At 39.7% G+C, this 20,696-nt stretch overlaps 1 protein-coding gene across 1 annotated transcript in view; it reads right to left on the bottom strand.

Annotated features, from left to right (window-relative positions):
• The window catches only part of LOC140333126 (microtubule-associated protein tau-like), a 30,448-nt gene extending 21,783 nt beyond the window's left edge, over positions 1 to 8,665 (bottom strand). Inside the window, 4 exon segments of the mRNA XM_072414563.1 lie at positions 343 to 1,092; positions 2,513 to 2,578; positions 3,988 to 4,074; positions 8,521 to 8,665. Of these exon segments, the coding sequence (XP_072270664.1) occupies positions 343 to 1,092; positions 2,513 to 2,578; positions 3,988 to 4,074; positions 8,521 to 8,665 (1,048 nt within the window).
• Between the last annotated feature and the right edge of the window lie 12,031 nt (positions 8,666 to 20,696).

Below are 20,696 nucleotides of genomic sequence, written 5' to 3'. Positions count from 1 at the left end.
GAAAGAAACCTCTATTTTGCTGTCCATTCAGTGGTTTGTTAAAGCAGGATCATGGCATTCCAATGTTTAAGTGCCTCTCAATGTTAGATGAGCACACATGATGTGCACAGTGGACAAACATGCAGTGAGATGGGGATGGACAGACCATGCAATTATGTCATGCTCTATGGGGTGGCATTAAACCAACCACAATAAATACTGAGAGAAGGGTGAATGGGGAAGGGTCAGCATGTACACCTTGGCAGTGTGCGTCCTTCAAGCAAGTTAGAAAAGCAGAAGGCAGCCATGGGAGGTCGAAGGAGGCTTTAGTAGACCGGCCACACAAGTCAACTGGAAACACACCTTTGAGAACAGGAACTCTGCTGACAGGTATTCCAGATCCATGTGGAGAGATTCGTTTTCTGGGGGCCACTGCAGTCTCAGTGGTAACTGGAGATGGCAGTCCCGAGATTTGTGTCTCTGCAGATTCACCTGGTTCAGTTTTGATCTGACCATCTATGGTTCTATTGGCATCAATTTCCACTTGATAAACAGATTCAGAAGGCCGTGGGCGAGGGAGCACCAACTGGTCTTCTCCAGAGAAAGTACTGGCTGCTAAGTCAACATATGGCTTCTCCACTGCATCAGCCTGCTCAGAGAAAACAGGACCATCAAGCAGCTTGTTGGCATCCCCTGCTGCAAAGCTTCCAGCCACTAAACCATTTGTCTGGGGCTCTAGACCAAGAACTGACTCTTTCCTAATGTCCTGAGAGGATACAATGTCATGCTCCAACTGTCCGCCATCATCACTGAGTTCCTCCGATGAGATGTAGTTAATCTCATAACCATCCTGGTCGTACTCTTTACCATTAGTTCTCTTAGATAAATCATGCATTTTTTCTTGCCTATTTGAAGGTTCTGTAACCTCACTAAATGCTGTCCACCCAGAACTGATATCTTCATAAGTGTCTCCAGTAAGGATGCAGAAGTCTTCTTGTGCTTCCTTCTGTGGCCCATCTGAAGTTTCAGTAATGTCCGTCACACCCTGTTCTGAAGTGCTGCTAGAAGGTTCCTGTGCTTCTGGTTCTTCTACAGTTGCTGAGTATTTTATTTCTGGGGTTTGGGTAAAAATGGCAAATTTGATGTAGTAATATGAAACATGTAATGAATGTGTGTCAATGATATGCTAAATAAAAACACTACAGCTGACTAAAGTTTTTCAACAAGATTAAAAAAATTGCATTGTATTGCTAGCAATCCATACATTTTCTTAACATTAAAAAACACTTTTACATTTACAGCCAAGTACAAACAACCAACTGATGAAAAAAGTTTATAAACCCAAGAAAATAAAAATATAAAATATACCAATTTTGATGGATGTATTAGTTTTAGTTTCTCAGCCTTTTATCTCCGTAAGTTTCCCTGGAAATAAAGGCAGTATTACTTCACATCCTAACACCCAGTGTTGTATCTATGGAGAAGCAGTGTTGTCTAAGACAGGAAATATGTTAGGACAACAGAACACCTTAACATACGTAAACTGGCTCTTGGGATTTCTTTTTTAGTTCTACATTTGTTTTCAGCTCATTAGATTTCTAGCAGGATCCTCATCTACATATCACTTTGTCCCTACAGAAAAACAAACGGGTCCTCACCTAACCCAATCAACTGCATGTTTTAATAGCTACCTCTTTTTACAATGCTTCACATGTTATTACACATGAAAAGGTTACATAAAGACTTTTGTGTTCCAATTACCTATTACAGATGCTCAGAGACTGGTTCAAATCCTTCCTGAGCATGAGAAAACAGGGCTCATCATTCCACTTATAAATAAGGAAAACCAGTACCAGTTCAAGCACAACATTGCTTTCTTTCACATTTTGGTAATATAAATCCTATTATGCTCAGCGACATACCTTAAAAATCTTCGTGCAAAATAAACAAAATAAAATGTGTGTCAAGTGCTGTAACCTACAGATAATCACTTTGCTCGGTAAGGTAAGTATGAGTTGATGGTTAAACACACTGTATACAAAGTCAATACGTAGTCAATCTTGATGAACTGTAGAAGGGACATGCACAGGGGTACAAGCACTCATTTTAAAACCATGACATGATGAATTCTTGTAATGTCTTGCTTTTACCACTTCTGAAATAATCAATTGTCAGCAAGACAGTGGTGGTGTTTTGTTTTTTTGGTGGGATTATATTTTGTACAAATTGGGATTTTTCACTTTTGAAATCAAAAACTCTAGATTACCACTGGTTTCCTAGTGGAAGAGTGGTTTATGTTTTACATTATATGCAACCATACCTTAGTGTATTACAATTATAGTGGCGCCATTTTCAATCGCACAGCCCACTTACAGGGCACACAAGAGTCATCCCCATATATGCTCATTCTGTGAGACCAAGAAAAGATGCAAAGTATTGCTAAATACCAAATGTTTCTATATAATCTCTGCTGTGCAGTATCATTTTTAATATCCCTCGTAGATCTGTATAATGAGCAAGCAAGTGACAGTACCTTTTGCTGCATCCCCTGCAGCCTGGTCCTCTTGGCTGGGGGTGTCGCCTACACCAGCTTCCTCTGCTAAAGGACATAAACAGAACATTAAGTGAAGGGCTCCAGAAATCAGGTTCAATCCAGGTGATCATAAGTTGGTCACCCACACCAAGATAACACCGGGCTCTTTTCACAAGAGTCAAACATACAGTAAAATGCAGTTTGGAGATCAAAGAGCCTTAAAAGGGAGATCGTTTTTATAAAGGATTTCAGCAGAAAGCAAACCGCAGAGTGCCATACTTAGTTAGGGCTGTTCTGGTGACTCAACACAGTCGTGTGATCAGATCTCAGCAAGGACAAAAATAAAAGCAGTTCCAGAAAATGTTGCAAGAATCAGTGACAGGATATAAAAAAGAGGATTGGAATATAAGGAAAAAAAGAATAGAAGACCATTTCATAAGAAGGAAAGCACTAAAATGCATGGCATGCACTGTGTGCTGAAGGAGCAAGATTGTCTAAAGACCCAAAAAAGCCACACAGCAAAACTTATCGGAAAAGGAGAAAAGGTGGCAAAGTAAAGAAGTTCAGGGCTGCAGTAAAAGATGGCAAAGGATCAATGTGACTACTCCTAATTCTAGATGTACCTGCTTATATCTTCTACTTATATCTTCCACCATGTCTGGGCCCTTTAATATTGAAATATGTATTTATTAAGTCAGCACCTATGCCTTACTACCAGTAGCCCGTCAACCCGTAGCACAAGCCAAAAATGTAAGGCAAAGGGTGAAAGGACAATCATAGGTAAAGAAGTCATTATTTGCATAGGTACAAGGTATGGGCTAGCATATGGGCTAGCTACCTTTGCCTGCATTTTGGCCCAGGTTTATGAAACATACCTCTGCAAAACTTTGCAACTAGTCACACCCAGTAATCCTACCTTGAGGGTTCTTGTTCAAGCATTTTGTGTTTCAGATGACAACATTCTGTCCTCATCTCCCAACTGGACTACTTTGTCACCCTTTTGCATATTTTTCCAGTGGAGTTCATAGGCGACCATGCCAATATTATTTATATTATTCACTATTTAACAGACATTAGGAATCCCATCATGAGCAATGACATTTTGCTGCCATTGGGACATTTGTATGGATATACGAAGTGGCAGCAAATTAACTGAACCAAGACACAATAAATATTAAATAAAAAGGTACAAGCTTTATTTCATCAGAAAGAGAATATCAACTGCTATATAATAGAGCTTCGCTTTTAGAGGATTAAATTTCAGGAAAAATAAACACTTGTATAATTCTATTATATCGTAACTGTATTACAAAATATTTGATCCTTAGCCAGTTTTTATTGCCCAAATTGGAAGCATTAATTCAGAGAAGTAAAGCAGAGCAAAGCATAGCCACACATGCCAAAGCCAGGAGGGCATGGTGCGCCCAAGCAAGGCCTCGGCAAAAAGCAGTTATTTTGGCCAACATCTGCCTTACCCGTGGTTGCCTCAGGGATCTCTGTGTGACCCTGCTCTTTTAGTGCTTCTCCATTGGCTAGATCCTCCTCTAGCACTGTGGCCCCGTCTGTAAGAAGATGATAAGACAGCAGGCGTTAGGGTGAGCCGAGCAAAAATCCTGAAATATGTGGAACGTCCCGTTATAAGCCCTTGGATGTCTGCGCAGTTATCTTGTTGCCAGCTTTCATCGACTGTCAGACAAGGTTCTAATTTGACAGGATTTGTTCCCATCATTGAGGATTACTTATATACAAAGTATAAAAATGACAACACACAGAGCCATGTAGAACATAGTGACATGATAAAGCCTTTCTCTCGATATCTATTATCTGGAATGCCAGGCCTAGGGAACTCATGGCGTTTGGAAATTGGGAATTGACCTTACCTTTGATTTTTTTTTTTTTTTTTTACTGCCGAGTCCATACCCTGATTTGGTTTTATCTCCCATTGGCGAGAGAATCTCAAGAGGCATGGAGCCAAAAAATTCCAACAACTTTTACAGTAACTACACCATTTTAACGTACCCCAAAATCAGCCCAATTATTGTCAGACCTTGCTGTTGATTACAACAGTGGAAGAAACCTTAAAGCGTACCTTTACTCACACAATCAATTTTAGCTTATAGATAACATAAGCCCAAGTTATGATCTGAATACTTTTTTTTTTTTTTTTGCTTTGACCTTTAAAGATTAAAAAAGAGTTCTGGCCACACCCCCAAGTCTTTCCATCGCCTAGGAGGTAAACTGCAATCTGGGAAATGCCAAACCTTGGTGGGAGTGCTTCTAATCTACTCCCACTGCCCTAATTATGCAAAAAAAAATTTTTTTTTCTTTCCTGGACTCTCATGTCACTTCAGTGCGACTACTCTGTCCTCAGCTGCTTCTTTTCGGCTCGTGAGCTTTCTGTGCAGAGGGCTCCAGCTAGTGAGGGAGGGGGGAGTGGGTGGAGAAGAAGGTCAGGAGAGGAAGAAAACATAAACTTGCCAGTCACAAGCTGGCCACTTATAAACACTTCATAAAGCAATATTTTTTTCATGGATACAAGCTGACCCAGCCAGTGCCACCTGGGAAGACTGACATTTTAGTGCAAGTATTTAGAAAAAGATTATTAATTGAAAGAACAGTTTTTGAGTATGAATCCTCTTTACCAGAGGGGGAAAAACGTGTCTATTGTGTCATTAGTGGGATTTGACTCTATGGCAGAGCTGTAAGGTAAAACTGGCAATCACATTTTTTTATCTTGTGTGTTGAAATGTTGCATTGCACTACACAGGCTGAACAATGATCACTATATATTCTCAGGCTCATGCACCAGTTCTATTGTTTGGTACCCATCTTTTTAAAATCACCTACCCAACCTTCTTCTGCTTTGTAAAGCCTTACTACTTACCCTCATTACATATCTTCTCTGTTATTGTGAGCAAATGTTCCTTTTAGATTGTGGGCTCCTTTGTGCAGGATCCTCTCCTCCTCCTGTGTCATTGTTTGCATCTGCAAACCCTACTTAATGTACAGTGCCACAAAAAATGTTGGCCCTTTATGAATACTGTTTATTAAAGGAAGTTCAGTAGACAGCGTTGAAGCACCATGTTTGACCTAGGATCTTTGGTCTCTACAAGTACACAGGGTAGCCAAACTCTGGTCCCCGATGGGAATGAAGGTTTGACACCGCTAAAGGATCTTAAAATCAGATGATTGTCAGATGGCCAGAAAACATTGTGGGATCACCTTTTCTTTCCTTTTATTACAAAGCCACTATTCCATTTTTAAGTTTTTAGTGTGCTTGCATGATTCACACATTACAAGCAGAACAAGTTGATCTTTAAAGATTCAGATAGTTTACTATTAAACTTATAGTGATAGTCCTGCAAAGGACCTACATGTTCCTGCAATAAACAAAATGAATAAGGTTTTGCTAATGGTATCTCATCTGTATCTGGCTCTGCCCTAGTAAGAGACGGTGAGAAGTGCACAGAATGTCAGTGCATCCGGTCCAGCTATGAAATGTGACCCCGATTCCCAGGAAGGTTTATAAAATGTATTGCTGGAATATTACAACTACTAGACTAAGGAGAGACATAATGGAAACAGCATAAAAGCTTTGGATGTTCTGCTTGCCCTAAAAAGACGCTGCAAGAACATTTTAGACTATTTATAGGTTGTAATTTTAACGTGGCAGTCACAAATGTTTACTAAATGTTTCCAAGATGGCAGCTTCCTACGTTACTGAATTGGACTAATATCCTAAGGTAGAGACACTGCTGTACCAGAGATGACATGAACAATGGATGAGAGTGGAGTACCTAGCTTTCATTTCACAGAATGCAGAAGTTTCATTTTATCTATGGAAAATTCTTTTAAAGGCCATTACTAATGTCCATCTGTGTGCTTTGCCTGCAGTTTGATAAGATCAAATGAAACAAAAAGCAGTATGTAATGGCGGCCATAGGCTGGATGGTAGTTTCAATAAAATAATTGATTGGCTGTGCTCAAGTAGGTATGTACCTAGCTGTGTGCCCACTGATCAGGCAAAATTCCATCTCTGCAATAAATTTCACTTTAAATTCATGAACAATTTTTTGTGTTTTGGTAGAGAAAGATTATAATAATATTTTACCTTCCTGTTTGAGATAACAACTTAGTGCCTCTGCTTAACAAATCTAAAGCAGCCCTGTTAGCCCTGCAAGATATTATTACAGAAGTCAATGTATTCCTATATCTCTGTCCTGCTTTATATATATATGAATATGTTTTTCAAGCAAATAGTGCTAGTGTCTTGATTTACCAAAGCCTGCTTACACACCCGTCTGTAGGCAAAGGACTTTATAAAGATGTAATTTTGGGGGCATGTTTAATGAGCTCTCTGCAGCTGCCCCTGGAAGAATTTTACAAGCCTGGTAATGCCAAAGTGAGTAATAAAAGACATTCCTCACTACTGGAACAAGTTGGAATTTACTGACCACACCGAAGTCTATAACAAACTGATCGATCTCTAAGAGATATAGATGGTGCTAGTTTTGGAAAGACAAACAAAAATTATCCTGCACATTTCAGCTTTTTGATTTGCTATGGTAGGATAAGCTGACATGCATTGCTGCAGTGAAAGATGCAATGTCACTACACTTGCTGACACACAAAACTCAAGGTGCGTGTCACACCAGGGAAACAACCACTGCAGCAAAAATGTCACTTAAAATAAAGCAATGATATACCAGTGACCTCCCTGGAGGGACACAACTCTGTAAACAATGAAAACATTGGTTCAGTAACTGAAGCTTTAAATACATACAGATGGTATAAATAAATGGTGTGAAAAGCTGCTGAATTGGCTTATATTCCTGTTAAGAAAAAATGTCTTTAGTGTAAACGCTGGAAAGGATTCTACTTACTAGCAGAACACCAGGCATAGCAAAAAAAACTTTAATTGGATTCTGTACCTAAAGACTTAATATTATCAATAGATCAAGGTAGATGCAAAAGGGGGCTTAGGACCCAACCACCTGCAGGAGTATAATATATATATATAAAGGTTCTGTTTATTGAATGTACTTTCAATTTTGTGCCATGGATGCGGCTGAATCTCAAAAGCAGTTTATCTAAAGTCTTTGCTCAGCTTAACAATGTGAGCTTGCTTGCATGTGCATGATGGGTAATTACAAGGAGCAGTTTATCCTGGTCTTAAAACTATGTAGGAGTTGGTGTTATCCAAGAAAGCAGATTGTTTCAGATAGCTGGGTACCGTTACTAAGATTTTGCTAGGAATTGTAGGAAGAGGGAGTTTAACAGTTCACATTGAGGATTCCAAAATATAAAAGGAAAAGTAGGGCATGGGGCAGAATTGTAGGCCCCTGAACTTAAAAACTTTGCCTGGAGAACCACTTTAATCCTACAAACACATTCTAGATCTATAAATTCTAGTACACATGGGCTTTCTACCACAGCTATTACCTACATTAATATCAAATGCCTTACCTGGTAAACTACAATCATAAGGCTCCAATAGACTCACACAATCATACAATTCCTCAATGCCAGCAAGAGGGGCCATTGGAATGCGATTAAGTGTGAGGGGAGGTAGCAAGCAACAAAGCAGTGCCGCTATACAAACACGGGGGGTGCCAGCAAAATAAAAATAAAACAAAACATGTTTAGGCATTAGAAACTATTACAGAGCCGGTAATAAATGGTAATCTCTTGGCATAAAGGGTTACACAAGAATCACCTTGATAAAATTAGCATTTTGTAATTCACACATCCCTTATATACTACACACCCAGAAGGGACAATACTTTCTCTGCTACAGTGTAGGAACACAAAAGTAGCAACTTCCTGCACCTAGCATGGATAAGGAAGGTGAACCAAAAAGTCTGAATTGAGGGAATTTGATAAGTCAGATTTATCTGAGATTACCTTTGTTAACTACATAGAAAAAGACCATAGAATTTTTTAAAATAAAGGGTATATTGTCAGAGCATCAAGCTAGGTCATGCCCTAGCCACTAGACCTTCACTCACCATCTCCGTGTTGTAATGCAGATGGCAACCGGATGACATCCTCCTGGCCATGGGCAGCATCCCCTTCCAAGCCCACTTCATGAGGAGACCCGTCAGCAGCAGCGTGCTCCCCCACTGCATCTTAGTCCTGGTAGTGATCAGACATCCTGGTGTAAAGTCAACCTGCAGAAAGAAAATTACATAGATTAACCATCAGAGTAGCAGCCAATCACTGCCGCATTACCAGCACAGTCAGCCAGGAGGCACTGTGAATCTATTACAATAGCCAGAATATTATTCTGAATTTCATAGCTTGACAGAAGCAGGCATCAGGAAAATCTCAAAGTTGCTAATGTGCTTGTATGAGCATGGTTCCTTTCCCCGCAGGGGAACATCATTATAGTGCGGCTGCCAAGAATCAGAAAAAGTACAAGGACTGTGCGAAGAAAGATGGCAAAGACAGGAAACACTCGCAGTGTCTGCAAAAACTAACAGGGCATCAGACTTATTGATGTGGACACTCCTGGTATGATTGGTTTATAAGCTGCACATTTATTACATAATTCTAATTAAGGCAGTGTCTTAAAACAGACCTAATCGGCAAGAAGGTCATACATTCACAGAGATCAACAACCCGATGCTTAGGAGGGAGAAGCCAAGTCTTCTAAGCATTCATAAGGAACATGAAACTTCCGATCAGTTGCTAGGAAGAGAGGTCTTGTTTTATAATGTTTTAGTCTTTAAGGGACAATGTTATCCTCTGATCATTACTGAAAAAAAACAAAAATAACTAGAGAAGTGTTTCTTAACCAGGGTTCCTCCACAGTTTGCTACGGGTTCCTTGAGCAATTTGTGTAAGTGACACCAATGATCTTTTTTGTATTTTGGCTAAGGGTGACATTCTTCCCACTGACCAGTATTGGAGTCATTCTTCCTATTGACCACCACATTAATGGATTGAGTTGTGTATAAAATTTTAGCAGTGGTTTCCTGGAAACCTCAATTATTTAAAGGTGTTCCACCATGATAAAAAGGTTGAGAATCATTCAGGAACTCCAATGGCACCCGGCATTGCTGTGCACTTTCCTCTTCATTATTTATACTCACTCTTGAGCCACTTCTAGGAAGGATAAGGGTCAATCCCAATATCCATGGAATCCCAATTACGGGTCATATGTGCAAAGCAGCTGCATTTGCAGATGACCGTTTTTTTTCACATCCCAATCTGTTTCAGTTCCTAATCTCATGGAGGAACTGGGACAAAATGGTGCATTGTCAAAATTTAAAATAAATTATCAGAAATCAAAGGCATTGAATGTCTCCCTCCCAGAGGCCGTATGTAGAGCCCTAAAACCCACAATCTCTTTCTAATAATCTTCAGAGAAGATTAAATACCTGGGAGTCCACATTTGTAGCAACCTCACCAAACTATACACTTTGAATTTGATCCCATTATTGGGAGATTTCAAAGAGGAGCTGTCCCAATGGAACAGGAAGTTGCTCTCCTGGTTTGGTTACTACAAAATGATTAAGATGGAATTATTGCCAAAGCCTATATATGTGATGCAAGCACTCCCAACTAAAATTACACATGTGTTTTCCAAAACCTGAGAGCGATGTTCACCCAGTTTATCTGGGCACAAAAAAGACCCAGACTGAGCTTTAACATATAACATTTAACAAAAAAAAAGCAGGGAGGAGTAGGAGTACTGGAGCCTTCTTTGTATTATGCCACAATACATTTAGGCAGTGTGATAGAGTGGTTTAGACATGGGGATTGAAAGCACTGGAATAAAATAGAACAGGCGACCACGAAGGGAACAGGACTTCCTGGGAGCAGGACATGTGTCCTGCTTTCTGTACGTGGACATAGAGGCAACCCAAACGCTCTTTTAAAAAGTCTCCCATACAAGTTTGATCTCCCCAGGTTAATCAACCCAGAGTACTGTGATTGGAAATGTTAAATTTCAACCCGGCCTGGAAAACCTGAAATTTCAACTGTGACAGAATTGAGTGTAAAACATGTAAGCTTCTTCCTGCAAAAAGAATCCTGGCCTACATTGGTGGAAATGAGCTCAGAGCCAGTGTATGCTGAATTGGGCTTTTGGCGAGTACAGCAGCTTCATCACTTTTTACATTCCCTTCCGAGATTGGACCAATTTCTGAGCCCAATAACGTAATTAGAATCTCTTTGTACCGAGCAAAGCCCAATTAGGCACCTAACTTCATATTTGTACTCAATTCTGATTGCCCCAAAACCAGAGTTTACCCCAAAACCAGAGTTTACCCCACCATTTGTAATAAAATGGGCCCAAGATTTAGACACTAATTTTTCACCAGACCAACAGGATTATTTGATCTCAAAAGCTCAATCGTCTTAGATCAGTTCAGCATAGCAGGAGACTGGGTATAACATTTTGACCAGGTGGTACAGAGTGCCAATCCGTTTGCACTTCATGTTCCCAGAGGCATCAGATATTTGCTGGATATGCAATGCGCAAAGAGGCACCTTTATGCATATTTTCTTGTAGTGCCGAGGGTTCGTCCTTTTTGGGAGAGTACACAAGCTCCTCCCAAAGTTTACGGATTAACAACATACAATGTAATACAATGTAAGGCTGGGTTTTTTTCTTTTACATCATACCTGTATCCCAAGAAAGATCTATCGGAAATCCCTTTTAAATAAGGTTAGTGGATGCAGCGAAATCATGTATACCCGCAATGTGGCGTCAATCTGGGACCCCACCAATTGCCCAATGGTTTGATCGTGTAAATGAGCTCTATATGATGGAGGACCTAACTGCTTCTCTCAGAGACACAGAGGAGGTTACAAACCAGAGATGATTCTATTGGACCTTGTTCCGTGATTTCTCCGACTATTTGACAGCTTTACAAGCTGTCTCTTGATTCCACTTCCTTCTCGGACTATTTGGCAGCTTTACAAGCTGATTCTTGATTCCTCTTTCTTCTTGTTCCGAAGACAGTCAATAGTACCTTGAAGTATTAGGAATTTGTTATGTCCCCAATCAAGAACCCAAAACACCCCCCCATCCTTGTTCCCCAAAAAAATTCCCAAACTACCCTTGTAGTTGATTGTATTTTGTAAAAAAAACAAGAAAAATCACAGGTTGAGTCCACTGGGATTCTTTAGTTTTGTGGTAATTGCAGATGCTACATCATTTGTACTAGTATGGGATATCAGAGAACATCTACACCATTGAAGAATATGTTTGAACTTTGCGTACTATCTGTATGGCGTATACATTTCCATAATTGTACTTCCCTAAAAGATTTAAATTAAAAAGAAAAAAAAAAGGTTAAGAATTAGAGTAGTGATAAAGCTTCAGCATTAGAGAACATTAAAATCATGGTCATAAAACAATCTCTATTATTATTATCTATATATGAGATGAAGGTGAACCTGTGTTCTGTTAATCTAAGGCAAAGCAACAGGTTGACCTAGCCAACCCCCGCAACATATATTTACCATTCTATTTTTCTACCAGATTTCTACCTTATTGCCCTTCTTGTGAAATGTCAAATGATCCTCCATATCAGGAAAAACCTTCATCATTTATCAAAGTGGAGTGACAGAGGAGTTAACTAAAACACATAATGTGCAAGTGTAATTAGGCAAACAATGTTGTAATGGGGACAGGACTAGGACGTTGTTGGGGCATATTGGTAATGTTAGAAGCACTTGCAACATAAACATTAGCTTAGCAAAGCTAACCACTCTCACCAAATCTACTACTGGTACTAGTGAGTGACTACTGACCCACAATCTATAACAGACTAGCTCCCATGATGATCAAGGCTTAGGTGTTGGCTCATTTTGGCTTAGGCTCTGACCAATACTGTCCTCTAAGCTTTTGTATAATCAAAGTGATGCCGAGGTTCCCCAGAGAACCCCATAATGAGTGACAGGGTTTGCTACAGATGACTCTCAGGGTGACACCACAGAGCGGCAGCCAAAAGTGTGGTAGATGAGAAGATGTAAATCATTGGGGACAATCCAAAAGGACAGACTGCTAGCAGATACAATCCAACACAGGGAGGAGTAACTGGTGAAGCACCAGGAAGGTATGTGAAAATCTCAGGAAAACCATAGAAGTCATGGAGGTCACATGAGATCACAGGAGGCACTTGGGTCACTTGAGATCACAGGAGGCACTCAGGTCATGGAGGTCACATAAGGCTCACTAAAGGTCACTAAGGCAAAAAAGCAAGGGGAAAAACAGTATGGAGGCCTAACACTAATAGTTGCATATTAGTTGAATGCTGAACAAAACACTTCTATCCCTCCAAGTTCTCAGACCAAACAAGAGAGCAGCCTCCTGATTGGCTGTTGTGGCATCCCTCTCAACTTGGCATCTGCATGCATAGAGAGAGGACCTGACACTGGATTTAGAAATGGAGAGTGGGACAGAAGGCACCAAGTATTGCATATATTACAGATACCTGCCAAACCACAGCCCTATCTGCATTCTCCCTGAAGGCTGAAGGTAGCATACTCAAATGTGCTATGTAAACATTAGTAATGTGGTATGACGTGTCTTCACTGCCACTGACATTTATTGAGACTATAGGCACCCAGACCGTGGCTATCACTACTAGTGAGTGTACTGACATCACAACAAAATGACAAGTCTGGGGTGTCTTGTAGGTGTGACATAGGAGATGCCATGCTGCAGTCAACATACCGATGGACAGGGCTTTTATACCAGCACAAAACATTAGAGAGGAGGTAGGTACAGTGAGTACAAAGCCTGAGACAGAATAGGTCTGGGGTACTTTTGAAAATCCCAAACATGGGTACTGGATGTAGTTGCAGTGTATTTTGGATGGCTCTGGAAATGGCTTTGGCAGATACCAAACATTGCAAATGCACTTTTTATAGGCTTGTGGTTTCTAATTTCAACAGATATGCCCAAGGCTAAGTAATGATGAGTCTGTATGTAAGTGCAGTGCAAGCCAGGCCTCTACCCAAATGGGTACTGGGATAGATGCATAGGATCCCCAACCTTCCACACCTTAGTCCAGATGGTGAAGATTCCCAAGTCCTCATTATTTAGGCTACTCAGGCTATTCAGGAACCAATTCTGTTCTAATTTGAAGTTTTTCCAATAAACATTCAGGACCATTTAGGCCAAATGTCCACATACATTCACTGAACATACTGGTGCTGGAGACAATGAAACATTTCTCCACAGACAGTAAGTGCCTATTAATGGAGCAGTATTACAATCTAATAAACCATGAATTTATACTACTGCATACAAAAATTTTGGGACTCCAGGCAGCAGACATTATACCAATGTTATGCAGTTTAGTGACACTCAACGATGAACTCATTTACTTATAGTAATAAGTATAGTGGTTTTATTTAAAAAACAAAATGCTGAGCATATCCTAATGAGCAGATACATTATTTCTTGGTCTAGTAATTATAGCACCCAGAGGATGAAATTCATGAGTCATGTCTGTGCTGTAAATAATACGCCACTTCTCAGTGTGATTCTATTTATTGGCTCCTATTTATTATTGTCATGTGCTGCAATTAGAAGCGACAAGCCTGTAAAAACCTGACTTGTAATGAGTAAAATGAAAAAAAACTTATACACATTTCACATATAAGGGCTTATTCACAAGAGCAATATTCAGGTGTAATTGATCACAGGAAACCAACCAGGCTTCAATTTACTACAGTCAGAGGAATACAATCTCCTTTAGATTTACCCAAGTGAAGGATTTCGGTTGGGTATAAATAATTGAATTCTAAGGAAGTGTCTTCGGTTCTTCATAAGGTGTATGCCCACCTTGGCTACCAATTTGGTACATTCTCTGCCAGTACACATTAGTTCAGTCTAGAATAAAGTTACTAAAGAACACATGATAAAAAATACAGCAAAATGAGACATCTGAGTGAATAAAAAAACACCCAAGAAAAGAGGTAGCTGCCAGAAAAACAGGGTGCTGATTGGCACTCACACAGGATAATCTTTTAGGTATGAGTGTATCCTAGATTGTAAGCTCTTCTGGGCAGAGTCCTCTCCTCCTGTGTCACTGTCTGTACCTGTCTGTGATTTGCAATCCCTATTTAATGTACAGTGCTGTGTAATATGTTGGCGCTATATAAACCCTGTTTATTAATAATAATGATAATTATAATATTATTGTTACAACCCCATTTAGGATCCACAGGGTTATTATAATTTTACTGTCAGCCAGGAAGAAAAACACAGCTATTCTCTGGGAAATAATGAATCTCACCACCAGGGCAGACATACAACTAAACAATATGGTGCCTCTCTCCTGTCAAGTGGAAAAGAACCCTAAGTGCTCAGAGGGAAACTCCGCTTCAATTTGTGACCCAGATTCCATTCTGTGCAGAGCAGCTTTTATGTGTGCGACCAGCAGTTCCATGAATATTTTAGGAAGGATAGACAGGACTCAGAGACAACAGATTTAACTAAAAAATAACCTGGTATATAGCGAAACACCTGTTGCAAAAACCTCAAATACAAGTGGATACGCTCAGGCATTCCGAAGCAGTGAGGCAAACTTTATTTTGCTTTGTGTGAAACTAATTTGTGGGAGCAGTTTGCAGCCAGAGGTTGGCGGCTTCACTCTGATGCATTTACCAAAGGTATTTTACACGGTCTGCAGTAATTGTCATCTATGAAATAGCATAGCAAGTATGCACAAAAAACTGACAACTTGCTATAGAGGAACGAGTGCAGACAAACTGGAGAGAATGGTCAGGGACTGCCAACATACTGCAAAAGGTGGTCAGAGAACGGTCACATTACAAAGAACATTTTCATTAGCATGGACCCAGCACATAGTGAGCGGAGACATTTCCAGGTTTTCTTTACACAACATGACAGGGTCAGTGCAGGGACACTTCCCATACTGTCCAGGTAATTGCCGGACTGGGTCCGAGTAACACGAACCACCCAAGCTGCCGCCAAAGGGCCACAGGTAGGGCACGGAGGTCATACAAAAATTATTACGCAAACTGCAGCTGTATTATCTGTTATTAGTCAAATAAAAATTCTCTGGCTTAGTGCACAACAGCGGCAGCATTATGTAAATATTCCTATAAAAAGGTAGTACATAAAATTTAATGACCAACATAAAATTAGAGTCAAGGAGCTGTAAAACACAAAGAAAACTATCATTTCTAATACTCCTAAACATTACCCACGGTATAAAGGTTCTGATGGAAGAAGCCATTCACTTACTTATGAAAGGAGATGAATACTTTCAGATCGCCACGATGGTTAATAATAATGAGATATAGGAAGAATCTCCCTGCACAAATCTTACACATGGTCAAACGATTATAAAAAACAAGAGAATTCCTGTAACAAAGCTCCACCGAACTGATTTGCAAACCAAAGTAACCTGAATTGCCTGGTTCAATAAGCAATAAATGTCACAGGTATACAAGTTCAAGTTAATAGTCTGTAGTTTGAATAAAGGTAACCACATAAGAATGGACTAAGAACCACTTATATGAATTCCTTCCCCAGAAACAGCTTACAGTCTGAAGAAACACGTATGCACCTTATCACTGTATCAGGGTTAACTTGCAAATATGTTTTTGGGTTATGAGAGAAAACAGAGTAAACAGAGTGAAACTCGATCATGTACAAGAATAGGGATCTCTGGGGACTGAGCCCAGGGCCCAAGCACCTACAAGGCACTTGGCAGTGGGACGACCGAAATGCCACTGTCAATTTTAATAAAGTTCAAAAACACAAAGAAGGAGTGCAAATAATGGGGGGAAAAAACAGTAGTTTAGGATTCCAGACTTACCTGTATAAAGGTCCTGTGCTACAAGTCCTCGCTTTTCAGCTTTCAGAATATGCAGTCAGGGGCGGTTTAAGAGAGATAAATTAGGAAGGGAGGCCTCTCGGGTTTATCTTGTCCCACAGGGAATCCTCCTGACAGAGCTAAATGCTTTATCTACAGGCAGCAGACCCCCTCTCGCTCACACACTTCAGAGAGTCAGCAGTTTATCTAAGGGAAGTTCTCTCTGGCAGAATGGGCACACCAGCCAATATAACTGAGAATATTATTCAGTTACTGACTGTACACAGAGAATTGCAAGGGTCATACATACCAATACTCAACACTAGGAGGTGTTTGCATTCCTCTGGATCAACACAGAAGACCTATATGAGCAAGTGGAGCTCAAATTGAATAGGCATCATATTGTGACGTAGTTTAGGTTGGGGAGACTGTATGTGGCATTTTTTATTTGTTTATAAAAGAAGGTTTATATCTGAAGTGAACCTGTAGGTCTATGACTGCCTTGACTAAGCAGAAGTGGCTCAAATCATGCTGGCTGTCAATTACCCCAAAAGACTATAGACACCTAGTGGTAACAATAAATTACTACAGGCATCAGCTTTGGATTAAGGTAGCAATATAATAAATAGTTCAGTTTATATCTGATCAAAATAAATATAACACTCTGCTAAATATAAAGATGCCTTCCAATTGCTGCGGCAGACTTCTGTGCTTGGTGCAATCATGTTCAGTATACCTCTCATACAACACATCAGCAATTGGTACCCAAGTGTTGTCACATGAGAAGAGCAGACGTTTCCAGGCCCCCATACAAACACAGACTTTTAACAAGACAGTATTTGCATACATTACTTGTAAGCTTCAAAGAAAAATCCAGGGGAAGGGCAGATTGTATATAAGAATTAATGCATTGAGCAGCGCTACATGCTGCCACAACCTTACCTTCTGCCATACCATGAATATATGAAGGAAGCTGGATTGAAACATACCATCCAGTATTCATGTCCAGTATTTACATTTGCTGTCGCTTTAACACAGGTGCACATTATGTTTCCGAATACTGTACCTGGCCTCTCCGAGCTTCAAATAGCCAAAATGACAATCCAATGAAAGGAGATTACAAAATATCTGAAGAACTTTACTGATAAGAGAATAGTTTTATAGACATCTGTGAAAGTTATAAGTAACTCTTGACAGATGATTTCACTTTCCTTTACCGACTCTAAATTACACAACACCAGATCATTATAGGAAAATATGTATTGCTACCAATATTCTATTATTTTCCTGAGAGATAAAAGTCTACAAGGCTTCCATCTGGTCTCATGCCAGGCAGACCTATCAGAGACACTTCAGAAAGAACACCAAACACTCAACTTTCATACCTGGAGGATGACAGTACACATGGCCAGGTATAAGAGAGATCTACCGGTCAGAAAGAACTTGTAGCACTCACCAAGAGATCCGAATTGTTGCTACAATCTGCATGGTTATTATACTGACACTGGTTAATGAGAGTCAAGGTCAACTGGACGTATGTTCAGAATTTGTCACACATTCAAGTAGCTTCCTAGGGCATACTACAACCAAGCAAGCATATTGCCTATTGAGAGATGACCAATCTGATCAATATCTGATCAGTATTTGGAGCAGAAGGCACAAAGCAATGCAATGCAATATTCTGGCCCAGGTCAGATGTACCTAATTGGTAACACACACGGGACACCACCATTACTCATCTGAGCCCCAAAATTTGATCACAACGAACATTTGATCCAGCTATAAACACTTGATCAAATCAGAAGTAAAAAAACTTCCTGTGTTTATTGGCCTCTTATCGATACTAAGTGAAAACATTTCACTCTAAGTCTAGGTGAATGCAAACAGTCCTGTCTAAATTATTTATCAATGGTCCTCAAAACCTGAATAATGAATTTTGCATTCTAATGAGATTATCTTGACATAAAAAACAAGTTGTATACTATAACTCACACAGCTTTGTGAATTGAGGTTTCCCTACCTTTACTTTTTCAGAAAGGCTGAAGCTTTTACCAGCAGAGTCATTCATTACTGCACAAAAGCTTCAAGCTGCTTTTACATTTTCTAAGTCAAATGATGGATAACAAAACTACGATTTTAACAAACCTCTCCGAGGATTGTAATTTGTCTTCCATACACTGTATGCCATTTCTAGGATTAATGGATGAGTACCCATCATTCTGAATATCTGTGCAGCTGTCTCGGTAATGGTATTAAAACACAATGCTAATAAGGCAGTAGGTTAGCAGACCTGTCAGTGCGATGTCAGAAAGCCACGGGACATTTATCTGCAAAATGATGAAAAGGAAAACCATTTCCTGTAACCACTCTTTAGAAAGCCTTCAATCTGTTTCGTCAATATAGTTGATAGGTCTGACAGCCATTTTTATTAAAAAAAAAAAAAGTTTAAAAAAAATGTAATATATCTAAAGCCAGCATATTTTTGGATCCATTTTCTTGCCATCCGTGTCTCAATAAAGAGATTCTCCTTTATCTCCTGTTCTGTAGACAACAAAACCACTCCAAAACAACAAGTACCCCCATTTTCTCTCTGTGTTGTTGGTCCTAAAAACTGAACGTCTTCATCGGTGACAAAGAAAGCAAAAGGAATGTATTGCTACCACAGGGTACCCAGCAAAAGGTTGTATGGAACTTTTAGTTTCAGCAGAGTGGTTTCAAAACAGATATAAAGTTCTGCTGTGACAAGCTCCAAGGAGTTGGGCCAAGTACACATGAGAAGATTTTCTGCCAATTATGTAGTCACCTCCTTGTACACATGACGCATTTAGTGAGCTCTCACAAAACTTTTCTTCAATACCACAATTAGCACAATGTCTAATCTATCCTTATCCGATTGGGAACCCATTTATGATCGGTTAGTGGATGTCTCTGATTCAGATTTATTTTCCTATGTATACAACACAGGACATAACTTGTACAGTGTATATCCTAGCTCATTCTTGCCATGTTAGAACAGAGCCTAGCATCAGGGTTGATCCAAAGGGGTTACATTGTTTTCTTCTATACACAGGCTGAAGAAGAGAGCTGCAGTGCCTGGCAGAAGCAGCAGTGTAGATAGCAGCAGACAGAGCAGCAACCAAAGATATCTATGCTAGACTGGGGCACACAGATATAAGTGGGACATAATGTGTAAGTAAGCTGTGCGTCTTAGGGCGAGGACTCACCCATGCAAAAATTAGTCCTTTGGTATGTTTAGCAGTGCACTTCCTAAAAAAAAAAAAAAAAAATCTAACTCCACACTCGACATGTTAGTTTTGAATAAAGTAGGAAAGTTTTTTTTTTTAATGGCTGTCTGTTCTATTGGAGCACCCCAATCGCCCCTCTATTTATATCAGTGTTCATTGTCACTGAAACCAATAGTAAAAGAAAATCCAACATTTCCTAGTTGTCCCAAGAACAAGAGATCAGAATTAATCTTCTAATGGGGACACTTGTTCCAGAGACAACCATCTAATAGGGGAATTCTTCACTTTTATGGAGAAAACCTGGCAATTGTAATCCTTCCACGCACTGATCAAATCTACAAAAACCGTTTGCCTATACATACACTTCAGGTAACGTTCAAGAGTGTGCTTGCTTAATGCCTGTGGAGACAAACCATCCTATAATACTGATAGGAAATATGGGGAAGGAAGTCGTGTCGTCATAATTGAGACCACAGTTTTCAATCCAATGGTGAACATACTCCTAGGGTATATCTAACAATCTCAAAGTACTTTTGCTAGTTAATTTTTTACACTGGCTATCAGATAAATATTCCCATCAGTAATTGATCAGTGTAGATTGTAAGCTCTTTGGGGCAGGGTCCTCTCCTCTTCTGTCACTGTCTGTCATCTGCAACCTGTATTTAAAGTAATAAGTTGGTGCTAAATAAATCTTATTTAATAATAATTGATCAGTCAACAAGCCAAAAACACTGCCCATGTGGTCCAAATCTAAATATTTTGTCAAACCAGAGCAGAAGTCAAACGCTGGGGCAGGTTATTAGTCTTTGATTGATTACCATTAAAACAAAGTCAAATAAGCATATGAATTCTAAAAGAATGCTTTCATGTAAGCGTGAATGTAGCAGCTGAACTGAAAGGTACACCTGAGATGAACTGTTCACGGAAATGCAGTATAAAACACCACAGATTGCAAACTAAGCAGCAGGCAAAAGTGGGCAAGTTGGTAACAGTTTTTGAAACATAAAAAGGAAAAACAAAAAGCAGAGATGTATTTACATTGCATTAAAGTCTGCAAAACCAAGCTCAATGTAACATTCAAAAGATCTGAAGTTCAGCCATTGTTGATGTGATGGTTTTATGCAAAAAAAA

The sequence above is a fragment of the Pyxicephalus adspersus genome, chromosome 6 (assembly GCF_032062135.1).
Source record: "Pyxicephalus adspersus chromosome 6, UCB_Pads_2.0, whole genome shotgun sequence".
NCBI lineage: Eukaryota > Metazoa > Chordata > Amphibia > Anura > Pyxicephalidae > Pyxicephalus > Pyxicephalus adspersus.
Note: the sequence above shows the minus strand (reverse complement) of the source record. Positions and strands in the feature narration are given on the sequence as shown.